This window comes from Manis javanica, chromosome 6, assembly GCF_040802235.1.
Source record: "Manis javanica isolate MJ-LG chromosome 6, MJ_LKY, whole genome shotgun sequence".
Classification (NCBI taxonomy): domain Eukaryota; kingdom Metazoa; phylum Chordata; class Mammalia; order Pholidota; family Manidae; genus Manis; species Manis javanica.
The window spans coordinates 45,050,459-45,071,837 of record NC_133161.1 but is presented as its reverse complement, the minus strand read 5'-3'; the positions used below and the strand labels follow the sequence as shown (position 1 = coordinate 45,071,837).

The 21,379-nt window shown below is 48.6% G+C and overlaps 1 protein-coding gene across 13 annotated transcripts in view; it reads right to left on the bottom strand.

The window, feature by feature from the left end:
- Positions 1-21,379, bottom strand: part of NOD1 (nucleotide binding oligomerization domain containing 1) — a 56,291-nt gene that overhangs the window by 10,794 nt on the left and 24,118 nt on the right. For 3 of the 13 annotated variants that reach the window (XM_037027386.2, XM_037027382.2, XM_037027389.2), the window contains 11 exons: positions 20,223-20,403; positions 17,816-17,884; positions 15,508-15,794; positions 14,218-14,392; positions 10,117-11,941; positions 7,173-7,256; positions 5,851-5,934; positions 4,696-4,779; positions 2,267-2,350; positions 1,372-1,455; positions 454-537 (listed from right to left, as the gene is read on the bottom strand). In XM_037027386.2, coding sequence (XP_036883281.2) covers positions 454-537; positions 1,372-1,455; positions 2,267-2,350; positions 4,696-4,779; positions 5,851-5,934; positions 7,173-7,256; positions 10,117-11,941; positions 14,218-14,392; positions 15,508-15,708 — 2,705 coding nt within the window. In that variant the 5' untranslated portion in view covers positions 15,709-15,794; positions 17,816-17,884; positions 20,223-20,403. Of the gene's footprint in view, positions 1-453; positions 538-1,371; positions 1,456-2,266; positions 2,351-4,695; positions 4,780-5,850; positions 5,935-7,172; positions 7,257-10,116; positions 11,942-14,217; positions 14,393-15,507; positions 15,795-16,255; positions 17,767-17,815; positions 17,885-20,222; positions 20,404-21,379 lie in introns of those variants that run through there. The other 10 variants (XM_037027384.2, XM_037027388.2, XM_037027387.2 and 7 more) reach the window with 8 other exon arrangements.

Here is a 21,379-nt window from a genome sequence, read left to right as displayed (position 1 = left end):
TATTGATAACATGCCATATGTAGATGAACCTTTAAAACTTATGCTTCTGAAAGACCACAGAGACAAAAGGTCATGTATTGTCTGACTCTGTTTCTCTGGAATGCCCAGAATAGGCAAATCCACAGAGTAGTTTTGTGTTCTCCAGGGTTTGGGGAGGAGGATGGTGAGCTCAGTGTGTACAGGGTGTTTTGGGGTGGGGGAGGTGGGTAAAACTATTCTAGAATTAGATGGTGATTGCACAGAAATACTAAAAAATGCTATACTAAAAGCCACTGAACTGTATATACTACAAAAGGGTGAATTTTATAGTTTGTGTATTTTATCTCAAAAAATTATTTTCAAAAAATAGCAGTCTGAAATTCCTGCTAGGTGGCTATAAAGTTAAGTAGCTGCTAAGATGGTACCATGACCTACCCAACCTCAGAGGGAGAAGAAACAGCGCTTCTGAGTTACCATAAATGTTTCAGTGTCTGGTTGACTTTCAACATCTCTGCCAAGCTCTCTGCCACTTCATCATCAAGTTCATTTTTGGTAAGCCTAGAAGAGAAGGGGAAACATGAGGAAATACTTGAACTTCTTCCTTTTCAGATTACAGCATTTTACATTGTTTCAAACATAGATTTTCAAAATTGTTTTAAAGGTTTTTTGAGGGAAAAAGGACTAAAAATCATACACTGGCCAACAGGTCTAGTATCAGAATTCGCATGACATGTTCATTATTCTCACTAACTAATTTGCTGATATCTAGGAGTACTGAGATGGCAGAGTTTAGACAGACCTGTACTATGATTTCCTCACCCATATGGAGTTTATGATCCAGGTGAGTAAATAAAATACAAATGAGTAAAATGGAATAAATGACACATAGGAAAAGGAACACACACCAAAGAGCCCTGTCAGAAGGCAGCATACAGTTGATGAGAGCCCCTGGAGTGTGGAGGGAGTGAGGGCTGTGGGCTTCCCGTGACGGAGCAGGGGGCACGCAGCCAGGCCCCGTGTGGCTGGCTGCCTGGGGAGAAGGGCAACGTAGGAAGAGGAAGAGAAAATTTTGAGCCAAGCATATGAAAGTTGGACTCTGCTGGCATATCTGAGGGTGTTCTGAGGACATCCCTGACACTCAGGCTGGCCAGTCTTCTGGTTTTCCTGAGGCCTGGGTTGGCAAAGAAGGCTAAGGCCTTGAACCCCTACTCCTGCAACACATATCCCCCTTCTGCTCTAGTCTGTGCTTCCACAAACAGCTGTTTTCTTCTCTAGGAGGAAATTAAATTATCAACCTACTTTAAGGAAAGGCCACTCTTCACAGATTCCAGGCTGTGTACAGTCTCTGGAATAATCCCTGAGACCCAACCTTTCAAAATGGCTGGTTCTTACCAGAATATTCTCAGAGACGTGTTCTGCTGCAGACCCTGTGCGAGACTCCTTCCTCCTTCTGTAGAAATGCCGTTGAATGCAAGACTAGGAAGGAAAAACATTTGGGTGGATCATTAGACACGGCCCCGTCTGGCTTTGGCGTCAGCAACCGCACCAGCAGGGAAGACTCCACCTGGAGGCGTCCTCCGCCTGGCCGGTGAGACAGGAAGCCGGAAGTGCCTGGCCTGGCCAGCAGCCGCTCAGGCTTTGTTGCTTCAGGACCGAGTGATCAGAGCATGAGGACAGGCCCAACACTGCTCAAGGAGAGGCCAGACAGGAAACATCAGAAAGACCAGGTCCTAGTGCAGCCTGGGCGCTCAGGAGGCCTGGTAAGCTGTGCTTCAGAGGGCTGACATGTTCGAGGTGCCTGCCAATGAGTCCTGCTGAAACCTCCCTCTTCTCGTAAAGAGGACCTCTATGGCCCCTAGCATCTTGGATCCTTTGTCAGTAGCAGGAAGGATACGAATAATAGGGAGATGCTCAAGGCCTAAAGGGGGCCAGGAGGAGCATGTCTGTTCACAGAGATGAAGAGTCCCCGTCTCAGCACCATCCCGAGAGGAAGGGCAGCATCCCTTTGGGGTTTAGCTGGACTTCCCACCCCCTGCTCAGGGGCTGGCGGTGTCCTGCGTCTTGAGCTGGGTGGTGGTTATGCTGGTGTATGCGTGTCAGGTCACTGAGCTGAGCACTTAAGAGTGATGTACTTTATTGTATGCCACTCACATTTAAGATAGAAAAATCACACACACAAATCCCTCCCCCGTTAGGGGCACTGACCCCTCAGTCCACTCCTGGCACACCAAGAGGTGCAGAGAGACCAGGTGGCCCTGGAGACAGCAGGTCTCTGCGCCTCGCTTACCTCAGGTTGGTCAGGCTGGGGTGGTTCCTCAGAGCCTCTGCAAATGCCTTTGCTCCTTCATCACCAATTCTGTTGCCCCACATCCTAAGGACAGAGGCAAGACAGTGAGTGAGCATTAGTTCCAGCTCACCTCTTGCTTTTTGCTAGTGGTCATGGCCTGACTGTAGGCTCAACAGGCAGGTGTTTTTGCTCTGTCCTCGGAGCTCTGGCCTAGAGACAAATTTCTACACCAGCTCCTTAGTGAGCTGCTCTGGAGTCCAAATTCAAAGGGCAATGTAGGGGTAAAAAGCAGTAGCCTTGTGAGCATAAGTTGATCAGTTAGTTGCACAATTAGACACCAAGTACCTCCCCCGAGCTTTTAGAGAGCTGTCAAAGAGCCTAAGCTCATGATGCCCAGACATGTGCCCCCCACAGAGTAGACTTTCAGGCAGACATGACCAGCTGCTCAGGAAGCACCTTTAGAAACCTTAGCAGCAGTGTTGCTTTTAAGAGGATGCTACCAAACCATGCAGGATGGGTTGTTTTGGTTTGGGCGGGGAAGTGCAATGATGAAGCTGTGCTCTCCCCAGATCAGACACCTTGAGAGGATCTGGCTAAAGGGGGGTCCAGACTGCATTGTAAGACATGGGGCTCCAGAGCCAGAGTCACATCCTGGCTCCACCACCCCTGGCCTGTGCACGCTTGGGCAAACCCGGGACTCTCAGGTCTTAGTCTCCACAATCTGCAGAATGCGTATGTAAGAGCACTCCCTGGCAGGGCTGTTGTCAGGATTAGGTCGCTCAGTATATGCAAAGCACTTACAACAGGGCCTGGCCTATACTGAGTGTCTGCTCTTCTGTATAGGCTGAAGGACACTGTTCACTTTAAAGCAAGTTGCATGGCTCACTCACAATGAGCTGGGGTTGCCTCTGCTGCACACTCCCACCATGCCAGTGGCCCACCTGCGTCCTTCCTGGTGCAGCCTGTTAAAGCCCCAGAATGAGAGCTTCCAGTGTTTTGTATAAAAAGTGTGTGTATTATACAAGTGATTGATATCAAATTCTTAATAAAGTGTTAAACTATTCATGACATGAGGTTAAGAAAAAGGATAGTGGCACAAAATAAGTACTAATGTAGAATAGAGCATACATACGTGAGAGCAAGAAAGTGCACAGCTCTGACCCCAAATGCTGACAGTGAGTATTTCTGGGAACATAATTATTATGTTTTTTAAACTTCCCATAGTTTACAAATAAAATTATATGTTTCCTTCATAGATAAAAAATCTCAACAATATAAAAAGCCCCAGAATCAAAACCACAAAAGATACCCTCATAGGCATTAGGACAGTTACTATGCAAAAAACAGGAAATACCAAGTATAGGTGAGGATGTGGAGAATTCGGAACCTTTGTGCACTGCTGGTGGGAATGCAAATGGTGTAATCACAATGGAACACAGTACGGCAGTTCCTCAGAAAACTCAAGCATTACCACCTGGTCCAGCAATTCCACTTCTGCATATATGGCCAAAGGAATTGAAATAGAATTATTGAAGAGAGATTTGTACACCCATGTTAATGCAGCACTATAATAGCTAAAAGGTGGACATAGCCCAAGTGTCCATCAACAGATGTATGGATAAGCAAAACGTGGCAAATACAATGGACTATTACTCAGCTTTAAAAAGCAAGGAAATTCTGGCACATGCTACATCATGGATGAACTTCAAGGACATAAAAGTGGCCATCTTGACCAATTATTCGTATCCTATTATTTGTTCCTATGTGCATGCTAAGTTAGGAAATAAGTTAGAAAATAAGCCAGCTACAAAAGGACAAATACTACATGACACCACGTACGTGAGGCGCCTACTGCGGTCAGATGCATGGAGTGGGAGGGTGGTTGCTGAGGGGGTGGGGAGTGGTTGTCTAATGGGCACAGAGTTTCAGTTTTGCAAAATGAAGAAAGTTCTGAAGACAGATGGTGGGGATGGTTGCACAACTATACGAATGTACTTAATGCCACCGAACTGTACATTTAAAATTGAGTTGGATGGCAACTTTTATGTTATTTGTATTTAACCACAATAAAAAAACTGAATAAAAAAATCCTCCAGAGAATATATAATATCCTTAAAATGAAGAGCATGTACCTAGGGAAACTCACCACATGGGCTGGAATAGCTCCCTCAACTTGCCAGCAGTAATAATACTGATTTTTGCATCAATTACGTTAAGTCCCATGCAATCGAAGCTGTAGTTGGTCGTGGCACTTGCCACCTCATTTTGCATGCAGAAGCCAGGCGGGGCCCACGAGGGCATCAGAGATGGAAGCTCCTTGGGGCCTGCCCCAGTGGTCCTTTTGGGATATCTATGTACTGAAAGACCACCGGGCACTCATGTCCACACAACAGGTTGTATCATACATGCGTGCATTCGCCTCTACTCACCCAACTTCAAAGATTGATTTGCTGTTCTTCACAGCCAGGGCAAGGCACTTTCCTCCTTCGCTCGTTATTTTGTTTTCTCCCAGTCTGCAGAGAGAAGTGTGCACATGTCAGCCTCCAGCTGTGAGGGGACTCCAGTGTCACAGAGCCCCTCTGGCCCTCTTGGGGGTGTGGTTGCTCATGAGACCACAGCAGCCATGCCCCGACCTTCCCTTCAGGGAAGGACCTGAAGCCTGAGCGCCAGTCGGGATTCCTCTCCAGGAGGTGGTCACAGTCTCTGCAGAAATGTAGGAACTGAGCTTCCCCAGGGGCTCTTTCAATGGCCTCCAGAGAGTTACTTATCTCCACCTGCAGGCCAGGGATACCTGCCGCAGGTGCAAACGTCTGAGGTGTGTGTGTGCCCAGGGCAGCACCAGGGGCTCCTCCAAGGCCGGCGCTTTGTCGCACTCAGCAGGGCATTTCTGTGACAGGGCCAATGACCAAGCTCTTGTGTGCAACTAGGTTGGTGCTGTGGTCTGAATGTTTGTGCCTCCCTGAAATCCTTCCTCCCAAGGTGATGGTATTAGGCGGCAATCCTTTGGGAGGTGACTAGGTCATGGGGGCAGAGCCCTCTGAGTGGGGTTAGTGACATAAAGAGGCTGCAGAGCGCTCCCTTGTCCCCTCTTCCACAGGGCACGGGTACGGCAGGAAGGGATAAGGAAGCAGGCTCTCACCAGACACCTATCTGCCATCACCTTGCTCTTGGACAGCCCAGCCTCCACGACTGAGAAGGAAACTTCCAGCACTTATAAGCCACCCAGTTGATGGCATTTTGTTATAGAAGCCTGAATGAATGAAGACAATGAGGAACTTCCTCGGGGGACAAAAGACCTCCAGAAAGGCTGACACTGTGGCCTGTCTTCCTGTCAGTAGTTAATGAAAGCAAAATGCCATGCTTCTCCCTGCATGGGTAGATGGCCCTTCCAAACTCCGAGCCTCCCCCACAGGCCGTAATTCCCCAGGTGGCCAGCTCACCTCTCCAGCACGGGTGACCAGTATGGCCCTGGGGCAAGCAAGAAGGCTTTAGGGTAGGAACCCTTTATGTGACATGTAATCTCTGTTTGAATAGTGAAGGGTGACCAGGAGAAGCTCCCGAAGAACCGAGCCCACCCTGCTCACTTAAGGTGCGTGAGGCCTGTGCACTCGTCCAGGATCCTGGCGATGTACCCGGCTCCAACATCGGTGATCTGGTTGTTGTATAAGCTACAAGAGAAAGCACAGCCATGAGACTTTATACTTTATAACTCCTGACAGCATCTTATGGACCCCCACCCCATTTTCTGAGTGATTATGTGCTGATTTCAGAAGCCTAGGCTGGACACAAGGAGAGCAGTTTGGGGCTTTGGGATCTGGCAGGCTGGGTTCAGAGCCAGTGACACCACCTTCCCCAGCCTTGTAACCTGGGACAAATGACTGACCTGGGACAAATGACTGCTCCATCAGTAACACAGGTGTAAGAATTGCAGCTCCTTCCGAGGGCTGACATGAGGGTGACGAGCCCATTCCAAGCCCCCAAAGCAAGCGCCCACAAGGGCAGGTGACGGGTATTTTTAGATTAAGATTACAGGCAGCGTCTTTAGGGGGAAAGTTTCTGAGAATTGCAACCACCTCAGTGTCTACTTTTAGCCATTTTACCCTTGATGGCAAATCAACAAGGCAGAGAGAAGAAAGTGCTAGCTGGACAGGTTTCCAGGAAGGTTCCACAGCCACCCAGCACTCCTGAGCTGAAAGGCGGCCTGCACTCATGTGCTTCCGTGGCCTCATTCCGCAGCTGAGGGCACAGGCCCAGAGGAGCTGGCCGAGTGGCGCCCCCTCACCACCTCAGTGGGGGCTGTGGGGCTGGCTGACCTCGGCCACAATCCCTTACCTCAATCTCCAAATAACAAAGGCTCTGAAAACCCAGTTTTTCGTAATTATTTTGGCAGCCGATGTAGCGCTATTCGTGGTTCTTTATCCCAACTGGTATGAATGTTCATACATTTTGCTGCAGGAATATTAAAGTATTTGGAAATGGGGGATGGCCCAAGACCCACTGTTACTTAGCGTGTCATGTCACTACCAGGCAGCACACCCTGAATTCTGATTCATGTCTTGCCCCAAGGGTGCTGGATGAGGAATCAAGGGCCTATAGCCATGCAGTCTAACACAGAAACAGTATCTAACGTTTACCAAACATCCCTGCAGATTCTCTCATTGTATCTCCCAGTCACCACTTGTAAAACCACTGGCCTCAAGGAGGATCCCAGTTACACAAGGGAGCAGCCTGGGCTCAGTGACACTTCCCATCTTGCTCAGGAGCGAGCAGATGGGAACTCCTGGCAGCCTGTCCAGCGCTCCTCCTGTGGCCCCTGGCCCTCCATCTCCCAGCCAGTGACCCACATGAATGGCAACTCCTGCTGTATTATTACTGTATAGCTGGCTTGGTGCTTAGAAATACATACCCTAGAAATGTCAGGATTTTATATTTGGTCAGCTCTTCATACAGAACCTTCACCCCACTGTCAGTGATCTGGTTCACGCTGAGTCTGCAACAAAAGAGCAGGAAGGAGCACCCCATCTGCAGCATCCAGAGCCTGTCGGTCCTAGAGTCTCCCCAGCTATACACATCCCCTGAGAGAACCGTCGCAGCAGTCAGATGGACAGACAGACCCTACCGAGCCTGGACACCATGGGCCAGCAGGCCCACCCGGAACCACCCCATCAGTGAGGCTACAGCACAGCCCTGATTCAACACAAGAGCTACATGGGACACATGAAGGACCCCTAGGACAGCCATCTCTGATACCCTGCATCTCTGGGTGGCCCACATGTGGCCAGACCTTCTGTGTGGTTCTTAACTGCCCAGGGGTCTGCGGGATGTGGAAATTTGTACAGCTGCTGTCAGTGGTGACAGGGCTGAGGGAAGGAATGTTCTACCATCTAGCAAGTGGGGCCACAGACAGTAGGTGTCCTGCAAAACACTGGACAGTCCCCTCAAGAACTGTCCCACCCATCATGCCAACAGCCTCCCCATCTGGAAACACATGGGCTAAAGCTAACTAGCTACTTGGAAAGGTCAGTCGAGGCAGGCAGTAACTACGGCGTGGTCCTGCAGGGAAGTGCCAGTGGCAACAGAGAAACACCAGTGTCCTGACCAGAAGAGGCCGGCAAGTGCACTGTCCAACTCCTCTTTAACGCAAACGCTGCCTCAGTGGGCCTGGCTAAGGGCAGGGGCAGGAAAAGATAGTCTTGAGATGATGAATGCCTCTGGACAAGGGCCTGTGGCACACAGCAATTGCTCTGTGAAATCCCTACACAAGCAGGATACTTTGATGTGGCTAAAATGTGGAATAATTGTTACTAACAAAGTGATCTCTATAACAAACTACCCAGATGTTCTCAATCCTCCACCCTGTCACTTAGGTGAGGCTGAAGGATAGCGGATGGCTCGGGGACAGATGGGAGTGAGGGGAGAGCTAAGGCTCCGGGGTTGGGGGAGGCGATGAGCCAGGCCTCAGTAAACCTGTCCTGTAAAGGGCCAGACAGCCAGTATTTTAGGCGCTGCGGGCCATATGGTCTCTATTGCACCTACTCAATTCTGTAGGGTGAAGCAGCCAATATCTAAATAAACAGGTATGTCCGTGTTGCAATAAAACTTTATAACACAAGCCATGGGCCAAATTGGGCCCACAATTTGACCTCTGTCATAAGTAAAAGGCTGAACAGGTAAAAGCTTGATTTTTAGACCACAGCAAAATGATCAGGTGAGACATTCTAGACCCCACACCCCATGGTACCCACTAGGTGCTAGGGCACAGGGTATGCACACACTGCATGGCCATCCCACGGTGCCAGATGCTACTAGTCACTCCCAGTAGCTATACTTTCCTGGAAACAGAACCCCCCATCTTTTAGGTAGGCACATGTGACTAAGTTCAGTCCCATGAAATGTAAACAGAACTCTCATTAGCAATAGCTGAGAACTCTTCAAAAAGGGATGCATCCTTCTTTGCCCTTCCTTTTTCCTGGGGGCTAGAATACTGAGTGAATGTTGGCTGGAGCTTGAGCAGCCATGTCGGGCTAAGAGTTCTTAGAAGTCAGGTAGAGAAGACAGCCAGGTGGGAAGGCAGACACGAGCCTGGAATCCTGGGGGTCCCACAGGCTCCGTAGCAGCTCTGAACACCCTCCCCTAGGCTTCTGCATAAGAGACAAATAAGCTTGTCACTTATCAAAGCCACTGATATTTTGAGTTTTCCCTTAGCCAAAATTAATCCTAGGTGCTGGCCTCAGAGACCTCAAAATGCTTCCCTGGGGTTACCCATTTCCCCTACTCTCTCTTTTACTGATATGGAGGAAAAATTCACTTGGGGACAGCTGCCTAGGGCAGGGCCCAAACTGGCACACTCCACCTTCTGAAATGAGCGCAGGGAGGCACTGAATGTGGGTCCACATACGGCCACGGATGGAGGCTCACTGGCTGAGAGTGCAGAGAGCAGGCCCCCGGCCTTCTGGTTCCCAGCCAGGGAAGCCGTGGGTGCCCTACCTCCTACCGCTCCCGCACAATGTACACTCTGGCCCTGGTGTAACAAGTACCTGGGGTCAGTTCCAAATCTCCTCTGCTCTTCAGAAATTCATGAGCCAAGTAACAGAGAACTGTAATCCTCAGAGATTTACAAGCATTTACAGGAAATGCTAACAGAAGCAAGCAGCCCCACTTTCCTCTAAACCATCAAATGGGAAACAAACCAAGAGTCAGCATTCTTTACTGAGATCCCTGGCAGCTCAGGCCTGGTGGCTTGGATCATGGGAAGCACCTAGTGCCCATCAGCACAGAGTCTGCCCTTTCTGCAACCATAACGGCTTCCATGTGTGGTAAACATTTCACGGGCCATCTCTGAGCCTCACCTCAAAAGGTAGATTATGATTCTGGCTCCACCGTGACCCCACTGTGTGACCTTGAGCAACTTAGTAACTTCTCTGTACCTCTACTTTCTTTGCCAAACTAGAAATGACAGAACCTACCTTACAGTACCTATGGGAAATAATAACTGTACCTACCAGTTAAGAGGATTAAGTCAGGGTAACATTTGTAGTAGACTTCACCTATTCTCAATAAATGCTGGTTGCTATTACTGTAATCACTGGGATACGAGCATCTCCTTTTTCCAGATGAGAGTACTGAGGCTCAGTAACATTAAGCAACGTGTCCAACAACACCCAGCTGGTCCCTGGACTTGGAAGCCGTGATCCTTGCCCTCTGCCACCTGAGATGGAATAGGTCCAGAGGTTCCAAGACCAGTCGACATGAGTCCTAGGGTCCAGGAGGTCCCCACCCAATGCTAGTCCTGGTGCCCCCAGACCTGGCCCACCCGGCCCCTTGTGGCTCCCCATGCCTGGCAGCCTCACCTGATGACGGTGAGGCGGCTGAAGCAGGGCTGCAGTTCCCGCACGCCATAGTCGTTGAGATTGTTGTTGTCCAGGTCGAGGGCGAGCTGCTTGCGGAAGTGGTGCAGGACGAAGGAGAGGGCGCTGCAGTCGGCCGAGCAGGCGTTGCAGTAGGTCAGCTTGAGGTAGTCGGCACAGATGCCCCTGGCGGCCAGCTGTCCCACCTTCTCACTCTGTGTCTCATAGATGCAACGCAGCATCCAGATGAAGGTGGGCATGGCCTGCACCTGGTGGAAGCCGCCAGAATGAACTCGAGGCAGGTTCTTCAGGTAGGACCGCAGACTGGCAAACAGATGTGCCCACAGGGCCTTCCGCTTTCTCCTCAGGGCCGTGATGGGCACCAGGTGCCCTAGGAGTTTCTGTTTGGCTTTAGACAGCAACCCGCATAGGAAGAGGTTGGTGAAATGAAAGTGATCCTTGTTCTTGAAGGGGTCTTCCCCCACCAGGCCCCGACCCCCGAGACACTGGGCAGGGAGGAAGGGGGGGTAACAGGACTCTGCTGCCCCCACCCCAGCAGGTGCCCACTCCCGGAAGAACCTGAGCAGCTCCCGAGTGCCCACCTTGGCATCCACCACAAGGAAGAAGGCAGTTAAGAAGGCCTGGAGAGTGATGTGCAAAAACTCATAGGACTGCTGCTCCCCTCCGAGGCCCAGCTCCGGCACAGCCCGAAGGAAGCCCAGCTGCAGGTCCTCTTCGCGCACCTTGGAGGCCTGCATCTCCTCCTGGTGGAAGACAAAGAGGTTCTTCTCCATGCCCCCGTGGGCCACCTGCCCCAGCGAGTGCAGGGTGCCCAGGCCTGCGAGGAAGGTCTCTGTCTGGCTCCGTGTGTTCCGCTGCACCAGGCTAGTGGGCTGCACCCTGTTCAGGTGGACCTCGGTGACTAGCAGGAAGATGTCAGTCAGGGTCACTGTGTAGTCGGGCAGCTGCAGGGAGCCCTCGAAGGCTCTGTGGAAGTGCTGGAAGCACCGGAAGATGATCCAGCAGAAGAGGGGCACGGCACACAGGCTACAGAGGTTGGGGTTGGCTTCCAGCTGGTCAAGCAGGCGGTCCTGCACAGCCCGGTCAGGGAACATCCTCCTGGTGTAGGCCCGCAGGTGGCTGGGGGAGAAGCCCCGCAGCAGCACCTTCTTCCGGAGGAGCTGGCGTGGGACCTCAGTGCCTGTGCGGGCCGTGAGCAGCTTGCTGGTGCCCTGGAGCAGCTTTCCACTGAGCAAGTTGGCCAATAGGACCAGGGGGTGGGCAGGCTCCCAGGGGGAGCAGGTGTCAGGCGCACTGCTCAGGTCAAAGTCTGAATGCAGCTCGTCCAGGCCGTCGAAGGTGAAGAGGGCTGTGTGGGGGAAGCGCAGCAGGAAGGCAAACACCTCCTCAGGGTCCTGCTCTGGGTAGCAGTAATGCTTGAAGAGCAGGTCCTGCAGGCACAGGACGTCGCTGTCCTTGAAGCAGCTGAACATGCGGCAGCGGAAGTGGAAGAAGAACTTGATTCCCGCGTCCAGCTGGCCCGCGGCCCAGAGGCTCTGCAGCCGCTGCAGCAGCATAGATTTGCCCACGCCTGCGTCCCCGCACACGAACACGGTCTCAGCCTGCTCGTTCAGGACGCCCGTGGAGTGGTCCAGGAGGCAGGCCAGGCTGCCCAGCCTGCCCAGGCTCTCGTTGCTGAAGCCGACCAGCTCCATGATGGTGTCCGTGTACGCCTCCTCCAGCAGCAGCTGCTCCTTCTGTGAGTAGCACAGGACGAACTTGGAATCGAGGCCCAGCTGGTGTCGCAGCTTCTGGATGTACCTGCTCACTGGAGGGACAGTGAGAGTGGGCACAGGGGTCCCAGGAGGTGAGGTCCAGGGGACAGGTGGAGGCAGAGAATGAGAGGCAGGCAGAACCGGCACCCCACAGGGAGGCCTCAGGAGAAGCACCCCATGGACAAATGAACCCCAACTGGACCCTGAGGCCAAGTGCAGTGACCCCTCAAATGCAGGTCCTCAAGACCCTCAAAGAGCCAGTGCTCCAAAATCTGAGGGTCTTCAGGCCCCCATGCCCTGCCTGACTTCAGATTTAGCTGGCCAGAGGGCACAGACTTCAACTGGGACCGGTGTCTGAGGCAGACTCCCTTATGCCTCTGTACAAGTTATCATCGAAGGCCAGCTATAATCTGAAGCCCTCTCAATGTAAGGGCCAGGCCAGATCACCCTGCTGTCCCACCCCAGCCCCTAGGTCCTGTTCAAATAACATGAGCCAGTCCCCCTGAATCTTGTACTGCTGAGGGAAAAATTGCCCTAAACTTCCTTCTCTTACTGCACTGCTCTTGAAACAATAGGAAGTCTCACAAAACTGAATGCTAAGACTTGGTGAACAGAGACAACGTCCGATGTTAATCTGGATTAGAGAGGCGCTGCGCCTCCTCTGAAGCACCACGACCGAGTGAACTGCCATGAAAACCAGCCTTCTCAAACCACGCAGGGCACGCCAGCCCCGGCCCCCCAGCTGAGCCCCAGGCTGCCCACAGGGGAGCAGACAGTTAATGTGCTTCCACGAGCACCATGCTCTCAGCAACCCTGAGCTACAAGGTGAGCTTACACCAAAAGGGAGGTGGTCCTTCCCCAGACCAAGGGTGTTCTATAAATTCCTTTAAAAGAGGTTTTTGGGTTTTAATTATAATTCAATGAACAAAAATTAGACACACATGCACATTTCCAGATTTATCTATAATCCTTTCCCATCAACTTTGGCCAACTTAATTGTCTGTGTAGAATTTTTAAAATGGATATTTTTTACAGTCTTATTAAGGCATAATTTATATACCATAAAATTCACCTGTTTTACAGTAAGTATTTTATACTAGTCAGTGATTTTTATTAAATTTACAGAGTTACACAAACACCCCTACAATCCAGTTTTAGAACATCTCAATCAGAAGCCCATGTGCAGTCAACTCCTGGCCCCAGCAACTGGCCAAACTGCTTTCTGTCTCTCCAAATTATTTTCTGGATGTTTTATATATATGGAATCATACAATATGTATTCTTTCATATCTGGCTTCCTGTAAAATGAGTTATACTATAAAAGCTACCAAAGTAGCTGGCTAAAGGAAGCGATGGAGAAATATTTTGAAAGAACTATTCATCACAGGGCTATTTTCCTTGTTTCCTGGGAAAGGAATCAAAGTACAGCAGGAAGAAACAGTAAGACTAAAAAGCCAGCAGTGGCCAGCGGGTGTCCACTGGAGCCGTAGAAACAAGAACTCGGCCCTGACCCTGCTGGGTGGCCTGGTTTCCCCTAAACACACACCTCCCTATTCAGGACATTGTCCTTTGTTTCTGTTCTCAAGGTCAAAGTGGATTATTTAAAAATTAGAGTTTGGGACCCTGGTGCTGGTACTACCAACAACTGTCTCCAAGTGAACAACACAAGCGTGGAAGGAAGACTGGCTGGTCCCCAGGCCAGATCGCTGCCCCGATTACACGGCTCGCTCAGCATGCTCAACTGCTGTTGTCCCATCACCGCTCGCGATTATACACTTGTGTGATGATTTCCTGCTGGCCTCCTGCATTAGTCTCTGAGCTCCCTGAGCGTGGGAACCATATCTGGGTCTGCTCCCCTTGTACCCTAGCATCCAGTGCCACCCAGTGGGCACATTATTAAACAAACACCTTCTACTCGGCAGTTAGCTAATGGGTACCATGGTGCTTTGCAAATAAGGACTGGCATCCAGGGATGACAAAAAACTGCCTAGAATCAGATTCGGGAAGATTTTAAAAAGGAAAAAAAGGCAACTTGAATTTATGCGCCATTCAAATGTCTATACGTGTTAAAACAGGAAATGAGGTCAGAACAGTAGACATTCCCACCCTTCCATGGGCCCCTCTGTGGAAGACCAGCTACACATGGTCAGTTCAGCCAGGTGACAGGGATCAGCCCTCCTTTTCTAAAAGGGAACGGAGCACCTGGGTCCACTGCCCCAGGTGGAAGGCAGGGCTGGCTATGGCAGCCCACACTCTGAGGACCCCTTTTCCAAACTGCAAGGCCTTGCTTGTTCGGTGTCTGCACTGCCCCCCCGGAGCTGACTCATACCTGGGTCAGTGTTGACAACAGCTTTGCTCTGAATGAGCTGAGAAGGGGAAAAGCCGATCTCTGACAGCCAAGGCCTGAGGTCCACGTAGGCATCTGCAAGTTGCTGGAGCACATAGAGGAAGAACTCGGACACTTCCTCACCCTTGCTCTGTACCAAGTCCAGAATTTTGCGGACCTGGAGGCAGCATAAGCACGAGGGTGTGAGCTGGCACTAGGGCTGTCCCCCCATCAGAGAGGTCCACAAGCTCATTCTGCAGCCTCAAGCGTGACCGTCCACCCAGCCAGTGTGAGATGCTAACACTGAGGGCCTGGAATCTGTGAAGTGACTGCCTCAGCAAGAAATAAAAACCACACAGCTCTGAGAAACCAGGCGGCTTCCATGAGCCTCGCAATGAGAAAGTCAAACTCATAAACAGAGCAGTGCCCACCCACCCCTGGGATTCTCTGTGTCTCCTTTTCCCTCTTAACCCAGAGCCACTGCCATCCAGGAATGAGTGTGGATGGGACAACGTGACCCCCTACGATAATGGGGTGGGCACTGGGCCACATGGCAAGGGGGTAACAGACCCCCCTTAAGTTATACCTTAAAAATGGTTTTGTGCATTATTAAAAATACAGGAAATAAAAATCACAGGAATCTGCTACTACACCCCCCCGCCCCCAGAAAACCTGCTCTCTTTTGAGCCCAGAAGGATCATGTTATGAACAAGTTCTGTCACCCCTCTAACCAAGAAGGGGTTTTTTGGTCTCGCCAATTCTATTTTTCAGAAGATGACACAAAACTAAAATGAAACTAAGGGCTGCTAAGATTTCTCACAGGGAGGTGTGGAAAATTCTTTATTATGGACCCTGCTTGAGACACATTCTCAAACCAGAGGCAAGGGCCAGTCTGACTATTCGCCAGCAGCAAGCAGCTCTCCAGAGTTTAAAGACATTGAATGAACATCACTGCTGGTGTTTTTTGCTCATTTTTTTTTTCTTTTTTTTTAATGCTTGCTCACTTTTTCCTGCCTACTACCTTAAAGTACATTGAAAAACAAGTTGGTTGAGAACCAATACACATAGCGAGGAGAGCTGAGGTAAGGGGAGTTTGCTCTGTGTTTACACAGAAGTAAAATGCGTAATTTGTGCAATAAGCATATAACTCAGGTGTTTATGTTCTTAAAGAACCCCAGTGGGAAATTCTGCCCAGCACCTTGAGCTCCCAAAGCTCCTCCCTCAAGCTGACTGGGAGAAGCCCCTTCTGGCTACAGGCTGGCTTCCTGCTGGCTCCAGGCCCTGTCATGGCACCTTGTCGGGCTGCGTGGGGCAGGCACACACAATCTCGGCGTCCTCGGCGGAGAAGTAGTCGTTCTCTAGCAGGTTGTCCAGCAGACACCGAGTGTTGTGGATATGAGTGACCAGAAGTTCCCGGCTGGTTTTCAACAGCTGAATGTGGGAGTGAGGCTCTGATGGGATCACTTCCATCTCACCGCTGCCCTCCTTGTCCATGGTTAGAGGAGCAAGCGGCTGCTTTCCCCAAATTCATCTTTGGCTGCATGTGCCTTCCCAGCAGAAGAGCAATCTGGTCCCAGCACCTGAAGAGACAAATGAAATCACCAACAAACAAGCCACGGAAAGATCCCCTCCACCTCCCTTTGGTCCTGGAATTTCTCTGCTTAGGGCAGGAATAAGCCATGCTTAAGACATTGATCTGAGATATATTAAAGAAGAAAACAGAACCTAGTTGCTTCTGCTGTGGGTTACATTGCTAGGCTAGGTGACCAAAGAGAGGTAACCCTACTGTTTAGTAAAACTTGATTTAAAGAAACAAAACTGTGGCCTCAGTCCTAGACTGGATTAGAGATGGAAAGGTGTATTATTTTCCATAGAAAGGCTAACTGGGATTGGAGGCTTCCACATACCCTGAAAGAGGAAAGAGCCCAGAAGTGGGAGCAGAGGAACCATGGGGTCTGGTGGGAAAGAAGGTCTGAGTACAAAACGGTTGAGGAGAGAGACACGAACAAGAAGCCTCCGGCGGCAGCCAGAGCCCAGGAACCTGTAAACAGTGACAGCTCCACCGTTACTGCCCATCCTGGGGCGTGCTGCCTGCAACCAGACTTCAGCTCTCCTTGTACCTTCAATAGAAAATCTGCTCTGTTGGAGCACCTTGGGGAGAGAAGAGAGGCAATGGGCATGTGGAGTGAAGCAGGGCAGTGGGAGCGCACAGGGTAAGGTGGCACAGACTTCCAAGTGGTGGATGATCAGGAGATGCCATCTCCTTGGGGGTCCTTGAAAACCTTCTGGACATGCTGAACTTCCTGTCTGGGTAAGGACAGGGGCCCCAGCTATTCTATGTGGTTTATCTGACCTACCCCCAAGTTGCCCTGATTCGCTTTCTTATAGCATGAGCTCCTTCAGCCACGTCTCCAGTCATTCTTGGGTATATAACATAGAGCATTATCTTGGAAATGGAAAGGCCTTGAACTAGTCCCTTCATCCTTCCTCCAGATAGGAAAACCCACACATTCCAAAGAGACAGTTTAAAAAAATTTTTTTTGAACTCAAAAAGAAATTCACAGACCTCTAAACCTGTCAGTGCCAATTAATGTATGTTTCATAAGCTTGTATCCATCCACATTTAAGTCCAGTGGTTCTCAAATTTTTTTCCACCAAGTCACATAGATCTCCTGGTCTTTGACACACTCTTGTTTTTCTTCTTTTACCTATCAAGTTGCTAAACATCACAAGCCTTACAGATTCTCAGCAGGACCCCACATAATAACTTTCCTTTTATAACCTGAATGATTGAGCAAGAGACACTACAATTCAACATTCTAAGCAGCAGAAGGACACAATATCCTTACCAAAAAGAATGTAAAGGGATGAAAATCCCTTTACTGTCCCACTAAATGAATGCTTATCCAGTATAGATGCTAATTCAGCCTTTTCTATTATGGTCGAGTCTGGGACCCACTTGAGGATCTACAGCTTTAGAAAATTCATTCCCTTCAGGGGTACCAGTTTATAGTATTAAATTTAAAGGAGTGGCTATCCCTATCAAAATGCCACAGCATTCTTCAAAGAACTAGAACAAATAGTTCTAAAATTCATATGGAACCACAAAGACCCTGAATAGCCAAATCAATCCTGAGAAGGAAGAATAAAGCTGGGGTGACTATGCTTCCCAACTTCAAGCTCTACTACAAAGCCACAATAATCACAACAATTTGGTACTGGCACAAGAACAGACCCATTGATCAATGGAATGGAATAAAGAGCCCAGATATGAACCCACACATAATATGGCCAATTAATACATGACAAAGGAGCCATGGATATACAACAGGGAAATGACAGCCTCTTCAACAACTGTTGTTGGCAAAGCTGGACAGCTACATGTAAGAGAATGAAACTGAGTTACTGCCTAACTGCATACACAAAAGTAAACTCAACTCGAAATGGATCAAAGACCTGAATGTAAGTCATGAAACCATCAAATTCTTAGAGGAAAAGCATAGGCAAAAATTTCTACAATATAAACATGAGTAACTTTTTCCTGAACATATATCACCTTGGGCAAGGGAAACAAAAACAAAAATGAACAAATAGTACTTACATCAAATTAAAAAGCTTCTGAACAACAACACACAGCATCAGCAGGACGAAAAGGCATCCTACAGTAAATCTGCAAAGAAGTAAAAAGCTAACCTTTTCAAACAATATGGCTTCTCTCTCACTTACCAACTTTACATTTCCCTGTATGGCCCCGGAAGATGACTGGTTAGCCAGAGACGGGTAAGATTCCTCAAGGGAGGAACAACCTAAGACAGGCACAGTCGCAGGGGGGCCATCAGGTGAGAAATTGGGGATCAACAGAGGTAAGGCTTAGAACCTCACCCCCCCTGTTTTGAGAGAAATCTTCTGCATCCGTGGATGTTTTGTTGCCCTTGTCTAGCTTGGATTAATACTTAGTCTATAGGCACACACCTGATCATCTACATTTGCCCTCTTATAGCACTAAATTATGTTTTCTACCTTTATCTTGCATCTACCTACCACTTCAGCATTTTATTAAAAATAATAATAATAATAAGGGAGAAATGTGGGATTCACATATAAATCAAGTATAAAAATCAAACCAATAATCATATTTGACCTGATTATTTATAGTTCATGATGCGTGATCAAAACCAAAAGTTTCTGTGATGACTGCCCTTGTACTGTTCACCATGTAAGAACTTGTTTGTTATGCTTCAGAAGATTGGAGACTGTTGAGAATTAGGCTTGGGGTTGATTAATGATTGTGCATTGAGTCCCCTATACAGAATTTTATTGTTGTTAACAACCATTTGATCAATAAATACGAGAGATGCCCTCTCAAAAAAAAAAAAAAGATTGTATATCCATGATAACTTTAATAAAAAAAAATTTAAAGGAGTGATTAATAATACCTTTTTAAGTTTCTGGCATTGTTCTTTAAGGTCAAACTATTTTAAATTAACATTCTCTCCTTAAATCTTCAATTTCCAATTTCTCAAATCAGTAAAACCACAGAAAAGAAAGATTTCTTTGAAAAATACTATTGTAATGAATGTAAGGAATGAAGGAAACTGGAGACAGGATAATTTCTAAATGCAGAACTCTGGGCTCTCACAGTACTCTCTGTATCTTCTTCCTTTAGGACTGTGATTCCCAAACGTCAGTCATTCAGGCAATATAGCCACTTTCCTTTTTTTGGCTATCAGTCAGTCCCACCTATATTTGCTTAAATTTTTGCTTTGGATTGACTATTTGAACACTAATAGATTAATTTTAAAGAAAATTTTAAGCATCACATTGTAAATGAAAACCACTTTTCAATAAATAGAAATTAACACAAAAACAAATTCACATAAAGTCATGCTGTTGTATTCCAACTCAACACTGCTGCCTGGAAGGGCTCTGCATCTGAGGCCTGATTTCTCCTAGAAGTACGTGAGAGGTGTTCAAGATGTAGCTGCACAAAACTGAGACTTTGTTTTGGAGACAATGGTAAATGGGAGAGAACCGGAGAGGCAGTTGCCTTCCCGCGCCGTGAGTCAGTCTTCGTCCACGCATGGCTCCATTCTTCAGAAGGCCAGGATGGGTGTTAACACTTCCTCCCTCTTCTCCTAAGCCTCACCTGTCAGCAGTGAGGGTTCCCTTTTACTCTTGGCTGTGTCTCACCCCTGCCTATGAGTTGCACAAGCCAGTGACTTCTTTCCCGGCCCTTCTCCACAGTCACCCCGGCATGCATCTCTGCTTCCTGTCATCAAAGGCAGACTTAAGGAGAGTCTCCTGACTTACGGCCACCAAAGCAAACCCATGAATTACACGTCAGCCCACAGGCAAGGAATATGTTGTTTGTAATTTCCAAAACCCTGATTTGAGATTTAATCAGATTTGCAGAGTTAGCTCAATTCAGCAGGAACTTAACAACAAGGTATAATGGTAGAAGAGGAAACATAGAAAGCTGACCCTGGTCTGGTAAACAGAATCCCAGGGAAGACCAAATCTGTATCAAGGGACACCAGAGAGAAGCTCAGTTCATGGGCATCTGGTTACCAGAGATACCAGGGAGACCTGGGGATCTCCTGGCCCGGAGGGATCCTTTCCTTTCACCTGGTAAAGGGTGGTTCTGGCCGATGGAGAGGGTCTGAGCCTCACTTTCGGGCAAACAGCAGACCAAGGCTGGGCCGGGGCCAGGCACGGGGCTGCGCCTGCTCGGTGCTGGGCTCTCCCGAAGCAGTGGAGTGGAGCAGGGGGCAGGGGCTGAAGCTGCAGATGCTGGTGAGGTGGCTCCAGGAAACCACCAAGGCAAACTCAAGCCCACAGAGATGGCCGGGCAAAGGCCCCCAGCAGCAGAAAAGAGAGAAAAAACAAAGTGGAGACATGAGGCGGCAGAAATGAGGGGAGGGCTAACCTCGAGCCGTCTCTCGAGACAAAGGCCATAGCCTGCTGGTGAGCCCCTGGGAGCCAAGGGTGTTGGGTGGCATCCCACTCACCCCTCTTCCCGGCTTGCTTATTTGCCTGCCAAGAGGTTTCGTTCCCAGGTAAGAGAACCCCAGGTCAGTCCACCACCGCAGGCTCCTTAGGGAGATCTTTGCCCAGGTCCCATCTTGCAATTTGATCTTCTCAGCTCAATATAAAATCTGTAGACCTCAGAGGGAAAGTTCAAGAAAGCTTCTGTGAAGAAAATGAAGCAAGGATTGGGAGGGCAGGCATTCAAAGGCAAAAAGAAACAGAGAACAGAAGGATTCTGTTAGACTACACAGTAGACTGTTGAATAGAAAGAAAATAAAGATTGCATGTGTAATTTAACATTTTCTAGTAGCCACACTAATAAAGTAAAAACAAGCGAAACCAATTTTAATATATTTTGCTTAACCCAATATATTCAATATATTATTTCACTATGTAATCAATACAGAATTAGTGAAATATTTTATATTCGTTTTTTTTCATATACTAAGGCTTTGAAATCTGATGTGTCTTTCATACTTCCAGTACATCTCAATTTGGACCAACTACACTTCAAGTGCTTAGCGACTGTATGTGGCCAGTGACAACCGTAGTGGGTGGCGCAGCTCGGGGGCCATCACTGGGAGCCAGGGTGGGAAGGCATCTGACACTGACACTGACACACTGACACACACACACACTTCCATCAGAAATACTGATGCAGCAGTGACCCTGAATTGGCTTTCAGAATAGTTTCTCAGAAAGTCAATGAGACAGATGGTTAAAGGAGGGAGGTCACTGATGATTCTGGAACTCAGAAAGAAAATAAGCATTGGACCTACTGGTTTATAGTTGCAGGTAAAATTCTTTTCAACTATTAGATATAAATTTTCATCTTTCCATGCTTACAAAGATAAAAAAGATACAGAAGTGCTATTGATAATACAATGAAACAGGGACTCTCATACACCAGGGGTAGAAATATACACATAGGTGGAAACCTTCTGGAAACCCCTTTGACAGTAGGTATAAAGAGCTTGTGAGAAGTTTGAATTTAGCAGTTTCCCATTACAGAAATCTGCTTTCTGAAAAGATTCAGGGTTTCTGACAGTTTTGTGTTTTTTTGTTTTTCATTTTAAACAAGAGGCTTCTACTTCTAACTATGGTAGAGTAGCTTGTGGCTCCCACAGCCAAGCACAGG